This window comes from Podarcis gaigeae (assembly GCF_964106915.1).
Source record: "Podarcis gaigeae genome assembly, chromosome: 7".
Taxonomy (NCBI): domain Eukaryota; kingdom Metazoa; phylum Chordata; class Lepidosauria; order Squamata; family Lacertidae; genus Podarcis; species Podarcis gaigeae.
The window spans coordinates 62,883,000-62,906,539 of record NC_139683.1 but is presented as its reverse complement, the minus strand read 5'-3'; the positions used below and the strand labels follow the sequence as shown (position 1 = coordinate 62,906,539).

The 23,540-nt window shown below is 41.3% G+C and overlaps 1 protein-coding gene across 1 annotated transcript in view; it reads right to left on the bottom strand.

Annotated features, from left to right (window-relative positions):
* The window catches only part of LOC310849383 (uncharacterized protein), a gene marked incomplete at its 5' end in the record, with an annotated part of 87,028 nt that overhangs the window by 24,943 nt on the left and 38,545 nt on the right, over nt 1-23,540 (bottom strand). The window contains 4 exons of the mRNA XM_083749548.1: nt 9,124-9,283; nt 12,264-12,427; nt 16,749-17,001; nt 18,282-18,500. Coding sequence (XP_083605674.1) covers nt 9,124-9,283; nt 12,264-12,427; nt 16,749-17,001; nt 18,282-18,500 — 796 coding nt within the window. The remainder of the gene's footprint in view (nt 1-9,123; nt 9,284-12,263; nt 12,428-16,748; nt 17,002-18,281; nt 18,501-23,540) is intronic.

The following is a 23,540-nucleotide window of genomic DNA, read 5'->3' as shown; positions in this document are numbered from 1 at the left end:
ATTACTCGGAGCAACGCCATTACTGCAATGGAGAGGCACTTTTCAAAGCCTCTATCTGTGAATATTGACTTGGTAAGAACTCTTCTTGTTATCGACTTCTTGGCTGCCCACCATAGGAGGGATCGGATTCCCTGAAGGCTGACACTGAATAGTTTACTGGCATGCTGTTCCTGTTGTAACTTTGCACTAATGTTTTCTTTCATACCTATTCAGCCTTCAGTAGCATATATTGCCCCCTTCCCATTTTTCCCTAGATCCATGTCCCACCAGTGCCCTATCCTTTTATCACCTTGATCTGAGTATGCACAATGCCTCATCTTCTAACCCAGAAATAGGGGAAACAATTTAGCATATAATTGTTGACCAGTAGATGCAATCAATGGGTCTCCCCTTCTTTGGGCTTGGCTGCCTTTGGCATCAGCACTGGCAACAGCTACTTGTTCTCCCATGTATGCTTGCAGCCTCCACCACTGGAACAAATCTCTCATTTGCCCAACAGACAGGCAGGCCCTGATCAAAAGCTATTAGCTCATGTCAACAGAACGTCCCATTAATTACTGCAGAGGAGAGAAAAAATGACAGAAGAGTGCATTTCTCCTTTGCCACCACTCAAAGTGCTCTGGTGAAACAGTTTGCATATATGCCTAAGTATTGTGGAAATTAACACCTCCCTTCCAGGTATGGGAATCAGAAGGCTGACAAGACGACAATTAATTAGGTTCTTCTGCATCACTGCTTCTACATAATTAATGTGCTCATTATGGATTTTCAAGTATCTTTTTTTTTTTCAAGGATCACCAGCAAATTTTAGAAACCTAAATGTTCCTAACATTTTCATAGTTTTCCTTAATTTAAATGAGTGGCAAGCAATGAAAATGTCTCCATCGACATCAAGTTCACAAATGTTTTTTTTTTCCCCTAAACAAAACCCTGTTGTGTTTCACCATGACATTTCATTTTGCCAGAGTTTGTAGTGTGGAACGGCTGCACATTGTATTGGATATCATGTGGCAAAGTGAAGGATGCTGTCAGCTGCTCCTGAGAGCTGTTGCTTGCTGACTCTCTCTCTCTCTCATATTTATTTTTCTTCCACAGACATACTACCGTGCAATCATCTGATCTGTGGATGCAGGAATCCATGGCTTGGAGTATTTTATATACCAATTTTTAAGCCATGTTTTATTCTGTTCCCTTCCTTATTATTCATAAAATAGGAAATCATGCCACCAACATAGGACTGTGCAGAGTCAAACAGCAGCTGCATTCTGCAAGACTGTTTCCATTAGGTTACTGGTGGGCAACATTCATTCTTCATTATGATAATTGATTAAAGTAGTCCTTTGTGTGTGCACATCTGTTAAAATGTTTTTTAAACTTCCTAACATGTTTTATGGGCAAATGAATCTTGTTTTTTGTCCAGCCTGCATTTAATTTTCTTCTCCTAATCTCTATTTTCCCTTATACACAGATGTAAAAAAAAAAAAGGAGAAGTGTTTGTAGATTTTGAACCAAGAATTTAATGGCAGAGATCTTTGCCACACCGGTCTAGTTAATTCCAGGTGCCACTCAAAGCTACTCTCCCACCTCTTAAAGATATTCACTTTTTCTGATTACTGGGCCACAGGGAAATGAAAGCTAATATTAGTGGCTGATTGTTTATAATCATGGTTTTTCTTTTCTTTTCCTCGCCCTTCCTCCCCTTTCTTACTTTTAAGAGGTGAGTGTCACTGTTTATATAGCAAAGATGGCAGCATGCTTGAGGGAACCCAAAGGGCAAACCCTTCTCTACATTGTGCCTGGCACCATGTTGGTGTGTGGCTTTCGTTGCTTTGCTTGGATCAAACTGCCTTTGCCCCACGCCTATGTCCCATGATTGAAAAGGGAAACCATCTAGTTCAGCTAACAAGAAAATCATATGGTTTTTCTATAAGGTTGCATATTCAGCAAATACATTTCCTACGCTGATGCAAAAATTAAATGAAAATAAACAAATGATTTATTTTTTAAAAAAGGGTAATATTTTTTGCTGTACATTATTTTTGCATAGCTTTAATTTTTGATTCTAAATTATTTGTAATACTTTATTCAGTTGTGATGGCATTCCTTTTCTAATTTCTTTTTGCAAAGTGGTGAAATCCATAAATAAAGATTGACTGCACTTGGCAAAGCATTGCATTCTTTATTTTTAGGGTTTCGGTTTTTCTCTGCAAATATCACTGCTAGGAGTCTGGTGTGCTCTCTCCCTCCCTCCCTCCCTCCCTCCCTCCCTCCCTCCCTCCCTCTCTTAAACAAAAGCTGGAGTGCACCATTGGCAGCAAAGGAGGAAAAAATGCAATAGAAAAATTAGTACCCTGTCTGGATACTTGCATGGAACATGCCCAACGTAGATTTGGAGGACCCATTTATTAAGTTCTCCAAATCCTTGAAAAGCAATATTGAATTTATTGGACTTGATTATCACAAGGATATCTCTTGCAAATGAATGATGGAAGGCAACATTAGATCCTTTCCAATGCAAGGATTTTGCCCTTAACTATTAACAGGTAATTAATGCATTATGGAGGAGGAATAAATAGGTGGCAATTAAATAACATATATTAATGACTTATTTATTAACATATTAACAAGTTGGCCTGAGAGTAATAAATGCAAATTAGTGTAAAGTGCCAAAAATTGTGTCGATAATAGGCCCCCAAGTAATTTTGTGTGTTCAACCTAATTACAAATATATTTTCTTTTCAAAAAAATTACTGCCGGCTAATTTTTTATGGTTTGCTATAATATCATTTTAGAATTAGAAAATTAGCCCTAGTCTCATGAATCAGTCTCATTTCCAGGAGCAATTGTCCTGTTAACTTTGAGGAGGCAACGTTCAAGCCATATCGTTCAAGGATTTCAAAGAAACTCAGTTGGAAATTCTGCATACATGAAGAGCTTATGCTTTGAATTGAGGCACTGATATTTTCAGGTTCATCTCAGTGTTTTCATTGGACAAAGTTACTCCCAAGAAAATTATATGATAAGACTTACTAGGAACTCTGTGGAACCAAATGAGATTCAGTTCCAACAAAAGTGCTTAGGATCCAGCTGCATGCACTGGCCTGACTTCCCTTCAGCCAAGGTGCAACTGCATATGAGAATGGAGACGGGGAGAAGTCAAGATGGCAGCAAGGTTTGGCATGGTGCAAACATACCAGCAGGAGCACTGGATTGACACTACCAGTGCATTTGCAGCAAGTCCAAATGTTGCTGGACTTCAGCACTTATCAGTCCCAGCCAACTTTGCCAGTATTTTGGGATAATGGGATGCTTTTGAATTACGGTGCTGAAGGAGATTCTTGAGAGTCCCATGGACTGCAAGAAGATCAAACCGATCCATTCTGAAGGAAATCAGCCCTGAGTGCTCACTGGAAGGACAGATCGTGAAGCTGAGGCTCCAATACTTTGGCCACCTCATGAGAAGAGAAGACTCCCTGGAAAAGACCCTGATGTTTGGAAAGATGGAGGGCACATGGAGAAGGGGACGACACAGGATGAGATGGTTGGACAGTGTTCTTGAAGCTACCAAAATGAGTTTGACCAAACTGCAGGAGGCAGTGGAAGACAGGAGTGCCTGGCGTGCTCTGGTCCATGGGGTCACGAAGAGTCGGACATGACTAAACAACAAAAACATTAGGAGGGGCGCAGCTTCCCCATCACTGTTCAAGGTGTCGATACCTGTAACAGCCTTGGGAACTGGTAGACAACCTAGCTACTTCTCATGTGACATGAAGATGTATGAATGGGGAATTAAATGCCACAGTTCAGGCATACTGACAAATGAAGGTCATATATGTTTAGGGTTACTCCATGATATGCATCACAGTGAGACTGCAATCCTACAGACACTTACCTGGGACTAAGTTCCATTGAACTCAGTGGGACTTACATCTGAGTAGGCATGAGGACAATTACAGTGTTAATGAATTTGGTCTCGAACTGAAATCCCATTCGATATTCACCTCATTCACCAACAATTAGAACACAAATACATTTGTAGACATGCAATCTATGTACTTCAAAATATTATTATCCCATTGTTGCTAATGAAGGTCCTAAGGCACACATTGATTAAATGTATACATTTCCATGGGGGAATAATTAGATCAATGAATGATATAAAATTCATTGTCCCATTATTTAATTGCAAGGGTGAATCATGAATACAACTTCTAAAATTTGGTTTAATGAAAAACACTTCATCCTGACCTAATCATATCAACCTTATGCTATCTAATTAAGGATGTAAAAAACATTAGAGTTGCAAAATATGACTTCCAGTTCCAGCTGCTAGCTGCCCTTTTATTAATATATATTCTCTTAAAAATAAAAAAAACCCTTTTGATAAATACTTAATGATGGGAATGTGACAACATTTGCATGTTGGCAAATTACTTTAATAGAGTGATTCTTGACTACAGAAAGTGACCTTTTTTCCTATTTAATGGATGGCTAAAAATACTTTTGAAAATTATGGTATGGCTGTCTTTCTGCCAATGACAAATTGCTTGTCTGAACAATGTAAAAATTATGAAATAGAAAAGCCTTAAATTCTCATTATACTGTAAATGTATCCTCGACTGCTGCATTTATCAGTTTAATAAAAGGAAATTAAGCATATTTTAAAGTATGCCATTACAAGGCAATTTTTTAAATCTAGAGAATAAAAATCAGAAGCAAGCAGATAAGGATAAGAAATAATCCAGAGACACAGTAAAATCCCACTGAAATCAACAAGGCATGACGTGTAACCCTATACAGAAGTCCAATTGGATCAAATAGGACTGACTTCCAGGTAAGTGTGCACAGGATTGCAGCCTGAACTACTTAATTATTTGCTCATATTCCACTGATTAGTCCTTGCCTAACTCTATTTCAGGGACGCAGGTGGTGCTGTGGGTTAAACCACAGAGCCTAGGACTTGCTGATCAGAAGGTCGGCGGTTCGAATCCCGGCGACAGGGTGAGCTCCCATTGCTCGGTCCCTGCTCCTGCCAACCTAGCAGTTCGAAAGCATGTCAAAGTACAAGTAGATAAATAGGTACTGCTCCGGTGGGAAGGTAAACGGTGTTTCCGTGCGCTCCTCTGGTTCGCCAGAAGCGGCTTAGTCATGCTGGCCACATGACCCGGAAGCTGTACGCCGGCACCCTCAGCCAGTAAAACGAGATGAGCGCCGCAACCCCAGAGTCGGTCACGACTGGACCTAATGGTCAGGGGTCCCTTTACCTTAACAGAGTTAATTTCAGATTTGGCAGTTATTCGCCTCACTCTCAGCCAAATCCCAAAATTTAATATATAAATTAAGTTGGTCTTGTCCACACGACACCCACAGTCCCCTTACTGGTGTTTCCTTGGTTTAAAATCCACCAGCCTTGGTTCAGCACTCCAGAGCCCACTGTTTCTCATGGAAGGAAGTGGCCTCTTTTGTTACCTGTAGACAGGTGCACCAATTCTAGGGGGCGAAGGTGTCATCAGCACCATCAATATTCCTTATCAGGGGGCCCATGTTTGAGAGGGCAGAGGAGGCCAAACCAACAAGCCAAGTGAGGCATAGAATCAAAGGCAGACTCCTCCTGAGGGCAAAAGAGGAAGAGCTGCGGCCATTGAAGTTGTGCAGTGCTGGGCAAGTCCTCCTCCTGATGCCAGCAGTGATGTGGAGTGTTTTGTGTGTCTCATGAAGTTTACTTTGGTGCAAGAATAAAGGTGTTGTATGTAAACAAGGATGTCCAAAATAGGGAGGGGCTTTCTGTCCTTAAGAAGCTGCCCTGGGAACCTTATTATGGGAGGCACAAGATGCTGCAGCAACAGCAATGGAAGGTTTCCAAAACAAGCTGTTGTTTCAGCATGGCAAGAATTGCATTGGTATTAGGGGAGGGTCACAAGGTACAGAGAAGGGAAGGATCCAAAGAAGGAATGTGAACAAAAGGGAGAATACTGTGGATGATGATGGAGCTTTGCTTCCTGATTTCACCTCGGTGCTTTCCAGTGCTCCAGAAACACAGATTTCCACAGTGTCTGTTCAGGAACATCACGCAATGGATTGCTTCCAAATAAGACCTAGTCATGCATTATTGAGCACAATAATCAAGCTGCCCTGGGAAGCTGTGAAGGATGGGATATAAATCAATAAAATAAATACAAGGAAGGAACAGAAAAGGTCAAGATCAGTGTCCATAGATTTGTAATGATGTAAATAGATTCGTCCTTCAAACTAGAGAAGGTTCCAGAGCTGTGCTCTGTTCTGGGGAAAGTTCATCTGAGATGGATTTTCTAACAGAATTTATTTCAAATTTCCATCTTGGTTGTGAGTCCTCAAAGTCATGATGCCTTCTTTGCAGGCTTTTTCCAACTGGCCTTGAGTGGCAGGACCCTGACTTACTCCAGCTGCAAAAGCTGAGGCTGATGCAAGGCCAGAGACCATCCTGGCTGCGAAAAGCTGAAGCAACTGAACAGAATGTTTGGTGGGGTATTGTTTAGGGGACATTGGGTTGTTGTTGTTTTATGATATTAATTTTTGTATCTTTATTTTAGATCTTATTAATATTTTTGTGAAATTGTTTAATTTGGTTGAGTACTTTTTATGTTTTACTTATTGTTTATGACAATTTTATGTTTTTAATGAAGCATTTTTTTTGTCACATTGTAAGTCTCCTTGAGCATGATTTTAACTAAGGAAATGCAGCATACAAATAAAATTATGTATGTATGTACTTTCTGGAATCTGTTATAAGCTATGCCAAAAGTCAATATTAAGTCAGTTTGTAAGCTGTATATCGAAAGTTTATCATTCTTGACTTTGATTCAATGAACTTTTTGTAATTTAAAATTTAGCTGGATTGCAAGTTAATTGATATAGCCTGAATGACAAAGCAGCTAGTCTCTGCCATCTTTGCACATGCTCAGATGTTTCCTCATTCATTCATTACCTGCCTGTCACTCTAAGGTCCTGGGACAGTGAGATGGAAATGAACAAGTCCTGCCATATGCTATAGTACACATACTACTTTCCAAGATATTATTTGGTGTCATCCAAAGTACTTGGAAAGCTTCGGGCTAAATAGAAGAATTTTTTTAAAAAATTGATCCTGCTATTATTATTATTATTAGTGCATTTTGGGGTATCTTATACATATATTATTTGTGTATGCTGTAAGCCACTATGGGAAGACTGCATATTTGAACAATGGCATGTGAATTCATTAAATACTTGAACTAAATAAGTTTTCATGTTAATTTGCACCATTGGATTGTGACAAGGTAAGTTTGCCCATCACTAATATATACCACTCACAGAACTATAATTACATGCAAAGTAGAAAGAAGGTTTAATATGATTGGTTTAATAAGAGAAGATGGTTCTTATTGGGGATTTTGTTGCCCTTCAGATGACAGATGCTGAACTGTAGCTAATGCTAGTCCTACTCAGAGTAGATCCATTGAAATTAATGAACATCCATAGTTGGATGCAACCCAGTGGTTGTATTGTGATCTAAACTGAAGTTGGCTGACTGGGCTTGAATTTCCTGGCTTCATTTTGCTCCTCTCTTAAAAATATGGACATCCTTGAACTCTCCTGTAATCTCCTAGATCTTTCCTAGAAAGCTCTTATGGTGAACTGAGTGCATACTGATGTACTTTCTGTATCTGAAGAAGTGTGCATGCACACGAAAGCTCATACCAAGAACTGACTTAGTTGGTCTTTAAGGTGCTACTGGAAGGAATTTTTTTTTTGTTTTGAGTGCATACTGAGTTTATTCTGAAAGAGGTTGAAGTCCTTTGTCAGGCAAATATGTGTGGAAAGCATTTCCTAAAGATAAAATTTCCCCTGAAGGTAGAAAGTTTGAAAACTACCACAATCTCCTGTTACATACCAGGTGCTAAATACTGACAAATGCTGATTTCTACAAATGTTGATGGTCAGATATTAAACATTTAAACCAGGTATCAATGGCCTTCAAATTCCAAATACTAAAATATTCACCGAATATTTGAGCATTGAGAGAGCATCCAGAGAATATTAAGCACCCAAATTCACAAAGGAGAATTTCAGGCACTAATGACTTTACAAACGGCTAAGTGTACAGTATCTGCTTGTTCAATTGACACATTCACCTTTTTATTTTATTATGTTTTCCAGGGTCAAAACTCTCATTGAGAAAGAAACTGGAAAATAATTAGAACAGCACCAGATGTTTATAGCAGTGACAAGTGAGGCCATATATTTATACAAACTGCTGATCTTTCTCAGTTAAAGCTTTACAGACTTTGCATCCTTTTAGCTGCAGTGCTATTTTATTAGACAGAATCCCCACATTTACTAGTTTTTCACTCCTACTGCCTCCATATTAACCAGCCAAATAATGGAAATGCCACTGTCCCACCTAACCCACCAACAAATTTCTGGGCTGGTATACATGTTTAGGGGATTTCCTGAAAACTGAAACCTTTCACAGGTTCACTTAACTACTTTAACATTGTGGCCCAGTGCATCTCAGATAAAAATCCAACTGAGGTGAGTTAGACTTACTACCAGGTAAGTGTGTGTTGATTTATAGTAAGTGGACTATGAAGTGGCCTCCTTGAGGCAGTTTGCTCTCCCATGTCCTGATAAATGCCTTTAGGTGATTCTCCCTGACCAGATCCCAGAGTCAGTTCAGTCGTCAGCTTGTCCTCATCATGCCTTTTAATGCAGCTGGTCTTAATACTGGACATTTCACTGACTAATTTATAAACCCAGTTTCTGAACTTTCATGATATACTACTGTATTTATGCAAATCTAATATGCCATCAAATCTAATGTGCACTTCAACATTCAAAACCTTGAAACCAAAAAAGTATTTGCTGGCACCATCAAATCTAATGTGCATCCTAATTTTTGCAATGTAGTTTGGCCAAGAAAGATGTGCATTACATTCGAGTAAATACGGTATGTGGATCGGGTCAGTTCATACCAGAATTAACAAATGAATTCCTCAAACATCCCTATATCATTCAAAGATGAATCAACTTTTAATGAAAAAAGAAGTTAAAGATACCCCTGAACCAACATGTGGCAAAGCTCTGATGGTATACTATTCTACTCACTTTTCGTTTTTCACCATTGATTCCTCTCCACTGTTCTGCCTTTTTCACAATGTAGCTCAACTCTTGGTTGGAGATTTCCAAGTCGAATGGAACAAATAAAGTTGCCTCATCACTCTGAATCCTTTTGAATATATCCATTAACCAGCCTTCATTGTGCATCCTGAAATGCAGAAAAAAGAACCCTTCATTACTGTAAAAGTTATACTGCCAAAATCTAGACAAATAAAAAAGAAAATAAGGAAGCAATATTATAGTTTAAACAGGAAGTAGAAACCACATCAAACAAAAGAAGAGAAATACCTAGTTCCAATATTATTATTTTTCTCATTCCTTTTATTTAAATTCAATTAAAAAAAATGTATGACCAACAAAACCACTCATGAAGCTTATGATGGTGATGAGTCCTGTCTGTCTCTGGCAAGGACTGGGATGATAACTCACAAAATCTCTCAGGGAGCCTTTTTAGTTGTGGCTCCCAGATTGGAGAATGGTCTCCCCAGTGAGTTCTGCCTGATGCCACCATTAGCTAAAACCTATCATCTCTGTGGAATGAATCACATCAAAATTATACAAATGCCAAATCTGAATTTTTTTGTTATTTTTCTAGTTGTAAGGAGAGTCAATAAGTCATGCAGAGAACTGGATCTCCATTCCCTGAATACTGGAGTGGGGAAACATGACTAAAGTTCCTAAGTCAGGCAGATATATGTATTCATTCATTCATTCACTCACTCACTCACATCATTATGGTTGAAAGCAGAAATGTTGAACCCTTTTCATTAGGTTGAACCATATCTGCATATGTCTTTCATTCTCCTCCATTTGATCCTTGATATCCTAATTGATTTGCAGCTAACCTTTGTCAAGATTAGCTAGACCTGTAGAGGAACTAAACTCTTGGAAGGATCTTGGCTTTGTTCTAATTATCTTATGGCACAATTTTGTATATAGATACTTGGATGTAACTTCCATTGAGTTCAATGGAACTTTCTCCTGAGAAACTACACATAGGATTGCAGCCTTAATTATCAGCTTCATTCTAGCCTGTGGGAGGCAAATCTGGTAAATAATCAACAGAAGTAGTTTTGACGGATCAGTTCCACAGTTGGTTGTTTGCCATCTAAAACAGGTAAAGTTTGCAAGTCCTGATTTAATTTCATGTATAAAAAGCATTTCAGTGAGATTTGTGTTGAAGTGTAAATGGGCAAAAGATGCAAAGTTGAGGCATACAAAAATGTCTATGTGCACATTAAGCCTAAATATCTTAATGTGCAACAAGATACTTCCGTAGCCACTCAGAAATGCATTTATCAATAGACATTTCCGTGCACAATAAAACAAAAGTGTTTCTTTTAAAAAATCCAGGTATAATTATATTGTGTGCTTTGTATCTTCCACGGAGCGAAATGCTTGGGAAAGCTTCTGTAATGTAACCAGTTTTGTCATGCATGCTTTGGTTTATTATTTTGTTATGAAGAATTTTAAAAGATGCATTGTCCCAATGAAGTACCTTTTTCCCTTTATTGTAAAACATTATGCAAAGATTGATCCAGAAGGGAAAGAATCTTTGATGATCCCACACCTGTTCCCCAGACAATGAAGATGTTCATAATATTCTCATAAAAATCTGCCTTACAAATGTTTTAATTTAAATTAATTTTCCTGAGTAATAAACGACAGCAGCTAAAACTTATGAAGCCATTCGAAACTATTAAGTCAATGATTAAGAAGGCATTAACATCTCAAAAACTAATTAACTAGACTACCAGTACATTGGACTTGTGTACAGCTTGCAGGAATGTAGAAGATTTGAATTCCCTTTGTAGGGTTTTAAATTGCGTATTCCCTCCCTCCTCCCCGCTTGATACAATGGCGCTTCTGATAATATAAAGACAGAAATGATTTACTTGTGTGCAAACTATCCATCTCTAGCAATCTCATTTGCCAGTCTGAAAAAATATATATATCCATATTGTTTAGCTAGAACACACATTTGTGTTGATATTAGCATTAGCTTCATCCCCCCCCCCCACCAGAGCTGATCTGTGCAAGGGTTCCACTCTTGATTCTCCCCATTCTACTTTCAATGAAGAGAAAGAGAGAGAAACATTCATGTAATGTTAAACCATGCACAGTTCCACACCCACCTTAAAAAAGGAAGTTCAGGTCAATGGGAACCTAATAGAGTGGATTAGCATTCTAAGGACAATTTAGGACTGTTATTTATGAGCAAAATCTAGGCACCAAATCACTTGCCGTAAGCTTTGGCGAACAGACCTTACTCATCAATTGCACTGATATTATGCCCGTTGGTTTACAACTGGATCACGGTTGATTCGCTACCTGGGCTCTGTTTGTATTTCATGCATACAAATGGACAAAGGGTTGGATCCAGTTGAGTCATAAACAGAGAGGATCCCCTGAAATCAGTGGATGCAACTAGTCAGTTGATTTCAGTGAGTCTCCTGGGAATGTGACTTAGCCAGGTACAACCCAAATAGTATTCGTAACTAGTTCTGTGTCCAGCAGTCTATAAATCCAACCCGCCCCCTTGCAGCGAGGTGGAGGAGAGGTGGATTGGGCAGAGCTAGTGCAGAGCTTCCCCTACTGTCTACTAAATGTGCAGGCAGGTGGAAGTGCTGCTAGCATGATCATGAAATGTGGCATTCTGGAATTGGGTAGAGATCTACTGGATATTGAGCTAGTCCCCGTACCCTCACATGATGTCATTGGGCCTCACTGCTATCCCAGTTCCAAGCTGGTTCAGCAATTATCCTGACCCCCACCTTCTGCCCCAGCTGGCTGATGGCTGGGGTTTGGATAGTCCCCTAAATTAGCCCCCAAAAGTATTAGACTACAACATGTTTCACAGCCCTCCTGCAGGCCATCAGTAGCCTGAAATGGGGCAGTGGGGAAAAGCACATTGTGGCTGTTATTCTTAATCACTCCAGGTAAACAGCTGTTTACAGGCCTGAATTTGATCTTAAAGCAAGTTTAAGAATCTCTCTCTCTCTCGGTACATTTGCTACACCAAATCCGGCATCTTGTGGCATTTTGTTTGATGAAATCGTGGCAGGCCATTTGGGTACAGAGGGAAGAATCTTACATTTTGAAATAGTGGAAAAGGAAGAAGAGCTTACCTCATTAAATACAGGTACAGGGATGTAGACGAAATGAGAAACAGCATTGTGTAAAGCAGTAGGGTGATCAATATGCCCAGAATGCCAGATTCTTCGATTCTTAAAAAAAGCCAGTACATCTTGGCACAGTCAGCAATGGGTTTGCCTGGAGCATAGTGAAGACGCTGAGAAACACACACACACACACACAGAGAGAGAGAGAGAGAGAGAGAGCGCGAGAGAGAGAGAGAGCATAGTAAGAAGGTCAGTCAGTCAGTCAGTCAGTCAATGGTAATCGTGGTGTTATAATTTCTACTTCATTGTGCATGGTGGTTCACAGGGATAGTTAAAGTCTGGCAGCAACACTAAAGCGACATGACACTGTAGTAAGTGGTTTCTCTCACCTGTTGCTGGAGGAGTTGTCCATATTTAGGACTGAAAAGCTGTGCAATTGCTATGAGCTTGACCAGTCAGTGTTTCAATGGTCTGACTTGAAAAGAAACTATATTCTGTCTGATAACCAATACTATGGCCCAAAGGCCGAAACAACCCCATCTCCCCCCTGTGGGCCACTCAAAAAGAAGGGCCCTTTCAGTGATTTTCAGTGTGGTCAGGTGGTGACCCCCACCAGCCGTCTTTTAGCCTCATTTTGCTGGCATGTGCCATTTCACTGTCCCCAAATACTGACACGCCGATGTGATATAGCATCGCTGCATGGCACTCAGGAGGGGAAATGTCAATAGCAGCCAAATGGAGACCAGAGGAGTTGCAGTGACTGCAGGAGTGGCTTGCAGGTGTGTCCAGGTGCACGGGCAGGAGTACACAGTTGGCTCCGGAAGTGCACCCTGAGCTTGCGCCTCCCCCTCCCTGTAAGCAGCAGCGACACCCTTGCTGGGAGGCTGTTACTGCAGCTCCACCCCACTCCTGGGAGAGTGTCACAAATCACACTACAAACATACAAAAAGGGGGGGAGCAATTTCACCCTCTCTTTAACCACTGCAAATACAGTCATACCTCTTGTTATGTTTGCTTCAGGTTGAATCTTTTCAGGTTGCATCCCGCGGCGACCCGGAAGTAAAGGAATGGGTTACTTCCGGGTTTCGCGCTTGCGCATGCACTGATGCTCAGAATGACATCACGCGCATGCACAGACACGGCAAATCATGACACGCGCAGATGCGCAAACGCGGATTGAGTTCTGCTCATGATGCGAACAGGGCTCCGGAACCTATCCCCTTCACATCCAGAGGTACCATTGTACTGATTTGAGAACTTTTGCCCCAGTCCTCCTAAAAAGCCAGTACAGATTCTGTCAGGCTCAGCCTCTGAATCACTAGATTCTATCTTAGGTGTATTCCTGACCTGCCAAGTTTTGCCTTGCATTTCAAAACCAATCATTCTCTTTATTTTATTATTTATGGGCCACCCTTGATTTTACATAACAGTCCCAGAATGCTTTCCAACATAATCTATAAAACAGAATATATAGAATAAAGCCAAGGAATATTATATAATCACATTGGCGCCTAATTATTTATGGAGGAAACAGAACCTCAGATATTTGCAGGAAAGGGTTTCCGCTTCATACTGTTTATTATCACATGTCATTGCTTTTCTTTGTTTTGTTTTTTGAGTGCACTGTCAAGTGATCTGTACTTTCCCCTTTAATAATAATTTTTTAAAAATGAAAGTGAGTCAACATGGGTCCCTATTTTCCAGGGCTATCAATCTGTCAACTTTCATAAGCGCTGAGTCCACTTAGAATTTTAAAAAAGATATTAGATCATTAAAATAACTCATGTCACATTACCACAACATAACATTTTAAAATGCTTGATCTAAAATAAATTGATTGGCAAGTAAATCTGAAATAGCAGCTGAAGGAATGCCAACGGCGGGAAGCAAAATTGCAAGTACAAATATGGAAAACACATGTAAGGGATTCGGTTTCATTCTGAAATGGGATATGCCCCTTTCGCGTGGCATTCAGTCAAATGCGTTCCTTGTGCGGGTAGTTTTGGTGGAAAATATTGGCAACTTTCAACGCAGAGCATGATGTATTTTTCAGAACTTCTCTTATCAAAGTCAAATTAGAAGTGGTCACGGACATTCCATGCTCAGATCTGTTTCTGCCTGAACTTGCTCCAGAGGATGGCAATTTATTCAAATTCATCTCATCATTTTCTTTAACCAGAAGAGGGGCTCTGATGTTCTGCTAAGTGTTTAATGCATGTTCGAGCAAATACAATATCTATAGGGTGAAACCTGGTCTGTTGACATCAACAGCAATTTGAAAAGATGTGGCCCAGTATTTCCCCAAGTAATTCGGCAAAGAATGTTTTGGGGTTTTTTGATGGCGCTTATTACCAACATGTGTAGGTCTTAGCAGCTCAAGAATCTGCTAGCTAAACCTGGTTCCCAGGGTATAGGGTGCTGCTGCTCTGTCCTGACTGCCTGGTTTAAGATGTGCATTGCTAAGGCTCCACCACAGACCCCAGGCAGTTAGTGGAGGGAGGCAACTGGCAAGCTGAGCTGAGAGTCCTGGGGGAAATCTGACCCCCCCCCCCAATTTTTTGTTTCTGATTCCTTGACTATCCTGAAAGCACTATTCATACATTAACTGCATGCAGAATACATCCAGTTTCAAGCTGAAGCAGGGCTGCGCTCACATCCCACCCCTGACCCCAAACTACTGTGCTAGTTCTGCCCTTTGAGTAGCTGCTGGTGCATGCAAACTCCTTTGTGCCAGCCAATATTCAAAAATAACCATGGTTAGGTGTTCCAGTCATGTGGAGCATCTGTGCATGAGCAACTGTTTGCACAAAGGTTGGTGTCCCCAGACTGACAACCATGCTCAACAAGAGAATGGGTCTTTTCCGTGGTAGCCCTTTCCATGTGGAATAGAAAGGCCTGCTTCAGCATCTTCCAGGTGCCATCATGCAGATACATGTCCTCCTGGACATTTGGACAGTGCTGATGGTCAGGTGCTGATGGACAGTGCTGATGCTCTTGATGTTCATTCTATGTGGAAGGCATGGACACTCCATGCTGTTTTAGGTGACCTTTTTATTGTTTCAATGGACTTCATACTTCAAGCCACTTTGTGAAGTGAGATGCAAAGAAACCAACAACTTGCAGTCATTGGAGGAAAGTGCTGGTGCCCATGGAAGCTGGTCCATTAAGGTGACTGGATCACTGCCCCACCAACCTCAGCCTGCACTAAGCCAACCTCCATCTGCCTGCCTTCTTACTTGAAACCAGGCCAGGGGGTGAGACAGCAAGTCAGCTTCCTCCTTCTTAGTCTCAGGGTTGCCAGTGTGGTGTAGTGGTTAAGAGCAGTAAACTCGTAATCTGGGGAACCGGGTTCGTGTCTCCGCTCCTCCACACGCAGCTGCTGGGTGACCTTGGGCCAGTCACACTTCTTTGAAGTCTCTCAGCCCCACTCACCTCACAGAGTGTTTGTTGTGGGGGAGGAAGGGGAAGGAGAATGTTAGCCGCTTTGAGACTCCTTAAAGGGAGTGAAAGGCGGGATATCAAATCCAAACTACTCCTCCTCCTCTTCTTCTTCTTCTTCTTCTTCTTCTTCTTCTTCTTCTTCTTCTTCTTCTTCTTCTTTTAAAACTGAGCAGGGAGGAGGATGGGGAGCAAACTAGAATTAGCTGCCTCCGCTTACTGTTGGTCTCCTTGCCTCCCACCATACCGATCCCAAAAGGGCACCAGTGTCTAGGACAACAATGGTTGTGCATGTGAAAAGAGCAGCCTTGATGCAGCTTGAAACTGTGGGTGCTTTGCACATGAATAATGTGTGGATTAGGGCTAAAACCATCCAAGCTTGGTCCATTCCACTGGTCAATTCTCTTCCTCCCGAAAGCATTGGAAAGGGCTACTTTTGCTTCAGTTCACAGATTGCCTTGGGAGCGCCTCCTTTTTGTATAGGAGAGGAGCAGATGCACCCACAACCTCATGCAATTAGTGCCCACTTCTATGCTCCTTCTCCCTTAAAAGAGAGGGGAGAAATAGCACAACCTCCATACAACCATCCAGTGGCATTGTGCATAGAACCTTACTTCCCCACTTGCAAAAAGGCAGTACCAATATAATGCCTGAAAAAGCTGTAGACATGAATGAGAGCAAAGGTTTGGCATCACAACTGTCAAAGTTTTTATTAAAAACAACCCCCCCCCCTTAGCTTTCGTATGATATTGCCGTCATCTCTAAGGTTGCTGCAATCATTGGAGCATTTCACTTTAAAGTTTTTTAAAAATCTATCTTTTTGGTTGTAGTTTTATTTATTGGGGAGCAGTGGGGAGAAGGGAGATCATATGTCTTACCATCAAAACTGTGATTAATAACATAAAATTTTCTATTTTTTTATTTTTTGGGGAAAAAGAAGACGACTTTTGTATGCTGTCGCCAGGGGTGGAATTTCATATCATTTGATGAGTCATTGAAGAAAACAAACTTTTACATCAAGGACTCATATCAAAGTTATTTTAAGTGACTTACCCCCAGGAAGGCATCCACTACAAACACTGCCAAAGGGTCTAGCATTGTCCACAGTCCCCAAGCAATGATCAGCTTTGACAAGTAAGAAGGGAATGAGCCAAACAACAGCTGACAGCCCCATCTCATCAGAACCATAAGAAGCATCACTGTGTTCAAGGTCAAAGGTCCCACCACAATCATGGCCAACTCTTCACTAGTGCGTACCAAAGAGTTCTGGTAGCACAAATCCACCGTATGAGGATAGAACTGGAATCTGGAAATAAAAGAGGGAGCAGAGGGTTCAAGAGACAGGTAGGTTATCTTACTTGATGGGTATACTTCACTTACACAATTATTTATGTTGGCATTTTAATAAGAAAGAAAGCAGCCAAAAGATGTATCTCATTGTGCCTCTCCAGTGATGAAAGGTTGCTTTGATCCAGCAGAGTGGAAGGGGGATGTGATTTCTCCCTCTGCAGGCCTCTTATCTGCTTATGAGGGCTGGGGGAGCTTGAGAATGACATTGAAAGTGACACAGGTGAATGGGAATGTTACAGAAATCACATCTCTGTGGTTTCACTCCATGCATCCTCAGGAACAAAGAACCTCCTGTAGGTGGAGGAATAACGATACAACTCTGGATTTGTTATGCAATCATAACAGAACAGAATTTGGTTGGGGGTTTTTTAACACACACACACACACACACACACAATGTGCCTCTTAAGGCACATTCAGAAAAAATGTCCTGGAAATCAGTGGGGGCCATGTAGGTATCTAGTGCCTTTTTCAGAAGGCACATCTTTCTGATCTATGGGATCACATAGATCACATTCTGATCTATGGGAGCTGTGGTCCTATTGTTCTGTTTTGAGCAGTGGTATGTTGTGACCCTGCAAGGCAAGGTTTCAGTGGAAACCCTGGACAGCTCCATGCAAGTCTTAGACTGCAGAGTTGAAATACTGCTTTAGCAGCAGTCATCGTCAAACTGAACTTTAAGTAGGAGCTGCAGCTTTATCTCAGTAGCCAGATTCATCTTCCATGAAAGGAACTAACGGGACCCAGCTACTTTAGCAGTCATTGATTCTGACATAGTGGGGGAGACTGTGGTTCCACTAGCGCTTCTAAGCTGGAGTCAGAGGCCCCAAGGTCATGACACTTACCAAAAGTCATGACCAAAGAGAGAAAAAATCCAGAACTGTGAAAGATATCAAAACATCAAGCATAGGATTTGCTGCCTGAATGTGTGTTTCAGAACAGACCATAAGGGCTTGGTTTTAAGCTCTTTGCCTATTGGCTAGTCTTCCTTTCAGTAGTGTGGGAAGAAGACAGAGACTGAATGAGATGCCTATAAGATACTTCTGCTGTCAGCTTTCACAGATAGTCCACAACACCATTCCAATCTTCACAATTAACCAAGTGAATGGGAAGTAAGTAAGAGGCTGGTTGCCTATAGACCCAAAGGTGATGCAAACGTTATTGCGCCTCTCTTTTTGTGACATTATGTAGCATAGTGCTATGTTTTCCAAAACGTAACTCCATTTCCATACTTACTTCGTGACAGGAACTGAAATAGTGTGAAGTAAGACCCACTGGCTGAAATAATGAAGATACAGTCGGGCAAACCAGAGCAAAACTACTAGCAGCATAATAGACCACAGATCCCAGGAATACCAGTGTCCCGTTCCAAGTTCAGAAATGATGGCATATACACCAAAGTAGAGATGCTTTGTGATGCTTGTGGACACTCTGGTTTCAACCGCAGGATGGCAGCTGCAATGACAGAGATAGGAAAGACAATGCAATGAACATAGTCAAACACAATGGACTCTTACCATAAATATCAATGCGCACATTATTTGTCAATGCCTTATATACTTTGTATCAGTGCTGGATTAAACCCTGTGGAGGTCCCTAGGCAGTCTTGGAAGTGGGTGAGGTGGGCTTCTGCACACACTCTAGTGAGAGAACATTGAACTAAGAAAGCTTAATTGTAATTTTCTTTCAATATCAAATCAATATTATTTTGATCTGTTGTCGTGGAGCCCCTAAATAGCATGGGGCCCATAGGCAAGTGCCAACTCTACCTATTTGACAATCCAGCATTGCTTTGTATTTGAAGTAGTCTGCTCAATTGTATTCAGGTGTATTTAGGGCACAGAACAGAACAAGCAGTTGCTAATTACAGAAAGAGAGGTGTCAAGGGTCTCGCCTACATGGAAGGTAAACTCTGCATCTGAGACGCCCTTTGCCTGTTCTTAGGCGACTGACAAAGGTGGCTGCCAAGGATGGCAGTGGGTGAGGAATGAATGGGTATGTAACTAAGCCTGAAAATGCATTGTGTGACAGAAGGAAACCATCAAGAGGAAGAGGAACTGGTATAATGAGGCTATGCTGCTCAGCTGACCTCCATCTGGCTGCAATGCAGCTGTAGACTGGGACAGAGAAGGGGAAGGAGAGGTGGCAGCAAGGTTGCATGGGGCAAGTGTGCTGACAGAGCCAATCCTGTGTTCCTGTTGGTGCACTTGCATCATGCTAACCTCACTGCCACCTTGCCCATACAGCTTGTTCTTTCATGGTGTGAAGCAGCAATGCAGCTGGAGGGAGGTCAGGAGAGCCATGCTGCTTGCTATTGAAGAGGGGAACAGAGGCCCCATCAATACATACAGAGCTCCATGCCTCCAAAACTAACATTCAAAATTATAATTAATGGTAGTAATAAAATAAATGAATGAGGATTTCACAAATGCAAGCCAGTTATAAAAGGGCACTTATAAAAATCAGTCGATAGAAGATTGTTCATCATAAAACGAGAGATAACATTGGGAAGCTTTGGCTAGTCAGCTGTTGTTTGATCTTTTAAAGGTTTTAAGTGGCACTCTCACAACAAAATTTGCCGTTGGTTAAAAATTAAGCCACCACAGTTTTAAAACCCCGAAACAAATTAATTAATGCTGATAATGATGCAGAAGCACACACACAAAAAAACCTTTTGGAAGAGTTCAGGAGCTCTTTAATTACAAAGCTTATTTCTTCTCTGTATTAGCAATAAGGCCCATTTCAGAAGGGAATAATTGTGCCAGCGCTATTGTATAGATTTTTGTTTCACAATCAATGAGTTAAGTGTTTAATGGTTCTATGATGCTCATTGGCCCATTTTTATATATAAACCAGCCTGAGAGCTGCTCTGAAACTGGCTGTCATAGGAGAGAGAAAGCAGAAAGGAAGTTGCACTGTGCAATCATTTACTGCTCAATGTGGTGTGATCTGCCCTTTAGTTAATTACTCTGTTTCTTCAAAGCAAAGAAAAAAGGCAGGCGCACAGATGCAAGCTTGGCATTATGTCTGCAAGAAACTGGAAAATCTTTGCTGATTCAAAGCTGAAAAGACAGTCGCTTCTTTGACCTTTGGAAACTTCTAACTGTTGTGCATATCTCCATTGATTAAAATGACTAAGCAGCTCAGGCTGCCAAGCAGGATGTCAACACACTTGTAGCATTATTTTTATATTGGTGCTGTACTTTGAACATACAAAAAGCCTAAAGGTCTTGCTATTGAAGCATGCGGGGAATGCTGCTGTTGCTGTTGTTACTGTTTTTAAAAGTATCCTATGAAGACACGCAATAACCAGTGCTTTCTACACACTGATCCCTATTTATTTAACCCAATTTCTTGACTTGCACAAATCTTTCCCCCTAAAAAAAAGAACAATGGTGTGCTCTGTCCCTTCTGACTTTGGTTCGCAACAGAGGGCTTCTCATATCACAGGGTGAATACTGCCAACGCAAGCTTGGAAAATGAGCACCACTCCCATCAAGTAGCCTGGCTATGGCTGACCTGAGATAGCATCACCAGTGCATGCTGGCTGGTCAGGAGAGGAACTGATCCTGCACCACAGCTGGATGGGCCAGAGAACAGCAGCTGTCAGATGATAGAGGAAGGAGTTGGGGGAGTTAAAGGGAAGCACCAGATGCAGGGAGAGGGGACTTCTAAGTGCACATAGAAGTAGCCCAGAGTCATCCTCTTGATAATGGGGTCACTGCTGTTTACCTGGATGAAGCAAGGTAGTAACAGGTATAAGTGCAGGTGGCCTTTGCATGACTTAGGCTGCTGTGGATACTTTGTCCATCCCTTGATACGTCATATCTGCCACAGCATGACTTAGTTGCATGTAAAAGGTAAAGGTGAAGGATGCCTGGATGGGTAAGTCCAGTCAAAGGTGACTATGGGGTTGCAACGCTCATCTCACTTTCAGGCCGACGGAGCTGGTGTTTGTCCGTAGACAGCTTTCTGGGTCATGTGGCCAGCGTGACTAAACAGCTTCTGGTGCAACAGAACAATGTGATGAAAGCCAGAGCTCACGAAAACACTGTTTACCTTCCTGCCGCAGTGGTACCTATTTATCTACTTGCACTTTGGCGTGCTTTTGAATGGCTAGGTTGGCAGGAGCTGGGACAGAGCAACGGGAGCTCACTCCGTTGCAGGGATTTGAACCACCAACCTTCCGATCGGCAAGCCCAAGAGGCTCAGTGGTTTTGACCACAGCACCACCCGCATCCCTCTATGCTGTATGTGTATTGAGTTGTCTTTGAGAAGTGTTGGGAAACTTCATTTGATCCAGAGCACTGTGGTTAAGCTCCTGAACTGGTGCTGGGTATCAGGAATGCATGATTCCTTAGTTGCCCAAGGCAGATTGCTGATTATGACCTAGAGACTGCTATGACATGGACTATGCCAAATTTCTTTAAAAGGCTTACATCTGTTAACTTGAAGAAGGATCTAAAGATGCCCTGATAGAATGCAAATCAAGCTGAGCTGAAAAACAGAAGAGTCAAGTCACCAAATAATGCTTCAAGTGCAAATGGACTTTGGGGAAAAAACCATTGCCTGTTAAACTGATATCACAGAGCACAATATATACCGAATCCCAATGAGTTCCAGAGTGCATTTTCTCAATTTATGAGTATATATCTCCCCCCCACCCCGCCCTAAATGCTAGGCATGTAAACTCAGCATGGAATCTAAAACTCAAGCTGTGTTATTTCTAGCTCATATTTCATCAACTCTGTTAAAGATCCTGAAGGAGAAATTCTGCCCTCAGTTACACTTGGGCAACTCAATTATCTTAAAGTGGAATTATACAGGAACAACTGAGAACATGGTGGGGGAGGGATGCTTGCACCTGTGGACCTAAAATGGGAGATTTTTTATTTATTTTTTGTAGCTGAAACATTTCCAAGGTGCAATGGCAGGCATATGATGCTAGCTAGCTCTTCTCTACCTCCCCTTTTCTAAAATGAAAGACCGGAAAGGCTAGAAGTTTATTGATGTCCACGAGATAATAGTGATGGCTGACAACTCTCCTGATTTTCATAGAACAGTGATGAAATCAGTCATAGACTGAATTAAAAGCCATTGTTCATGAATTTTTGGGAGGAAGTGCAAATTAGGTAGGGTTCTCATTAAAAAGCAAACTGAACCAATTTTCTCTCCCTTCCCTAGAGAACAAGTGATTTTCTGTCTTAGCAGGCAGGCCTGTACAGGTGGAAAGGGCAGTTTTCAGCACCCAGCAGTCCGTCAGCATACCCTCCCAGGGAGTTCCCTCAAAAAGCAATAAAAATACAAGTAAAAAAACAATAAAAACAAGTCAGGTAAAGCATAATTAGAAACAATAAAACAGGCAGTAGAAACCAATTGCAACACAGTTTCAAATCAGCTTATGCTCTGATTTGAAGGCCTGTCTAAATAAAAATATATTTCCCTACCAACTTTGGAGAAAACCTGGTATAATCTTCTACTATATATTTCAGAAAGTGCTTTGTCCATTTTTGATAGATTCAGCTGCCTCTTAAGATTTTGTTGTCAAAATTAGCACAAGGGTTTCTGCAGTGGGAGTGTTTGAATCATGGGTGCCATTTTGAATAAAGATGGCAGACCAAGATGTGACTTTGGCATGACTTTTGGCACACCAGGTCCAACGTGTTCTGATTTGGAAGCCACTGAAGATATTGTTACACCATTTGGAAGGCCTTCACTAAATGTGGCATCGTGGGTCCAGCCTGCTCCAATCTGAATGGCCCTGAAGACACTGTTGCCCAATTTGATGTGATGAGTCGCAACTGCACCAACCTGAATGCCTCTTGAAATATTGCCACCCGACTCAGCATGAAGTGAAGGTGACTGTCTTCTTTGATGTTTTGGTGTTGGGTGTCATTTTGAATAAAGATGGCAGCTGAAACATTTGCACCCATGTTTGAATGCTGTAGGATACAATGAACCATGTATCAATGTGTGCATGTGTGAGCGCACACACAGCACAAAAATTCACATTATAGAATCCATTTTAAATTCTCTCCTTTTTTTGTTTTTCAAATTCTCTTTAAGACTGAGTCCACCAGATATTGGATGCAAGAAGGTTGCATGCAATGTACTTAAGTGGCCAGATGGTTTTGACCTTGATCAGGAAACACCTCTAATGGTAAACATATTATTTAGGGAATTAAAGTAGTACCGAGTACTAGGAAAGAGGCTTGTAGATGCAACAAAGCAATAAACACGTTTCCAATTTAAGGCAACCAGACACACACAAAATGAAATATCCTAGGGGGGGTAAACCATCTACAGAATTTCCCCGTTTTCCTTTTTTAAAAAATTACAGTGAAACATTCTGTAGAAAAGAAGGGAAAAGAACAACAATAAGCAGACTTGCTTCTGCTCTGAGAATCCCTTGAATATGGTATGTTGTACCTTCCCTACCTTTGACACAGACTATCTCCCCAAGGACATTTGCTTTATCTGGGGGGCGGGGTTTCC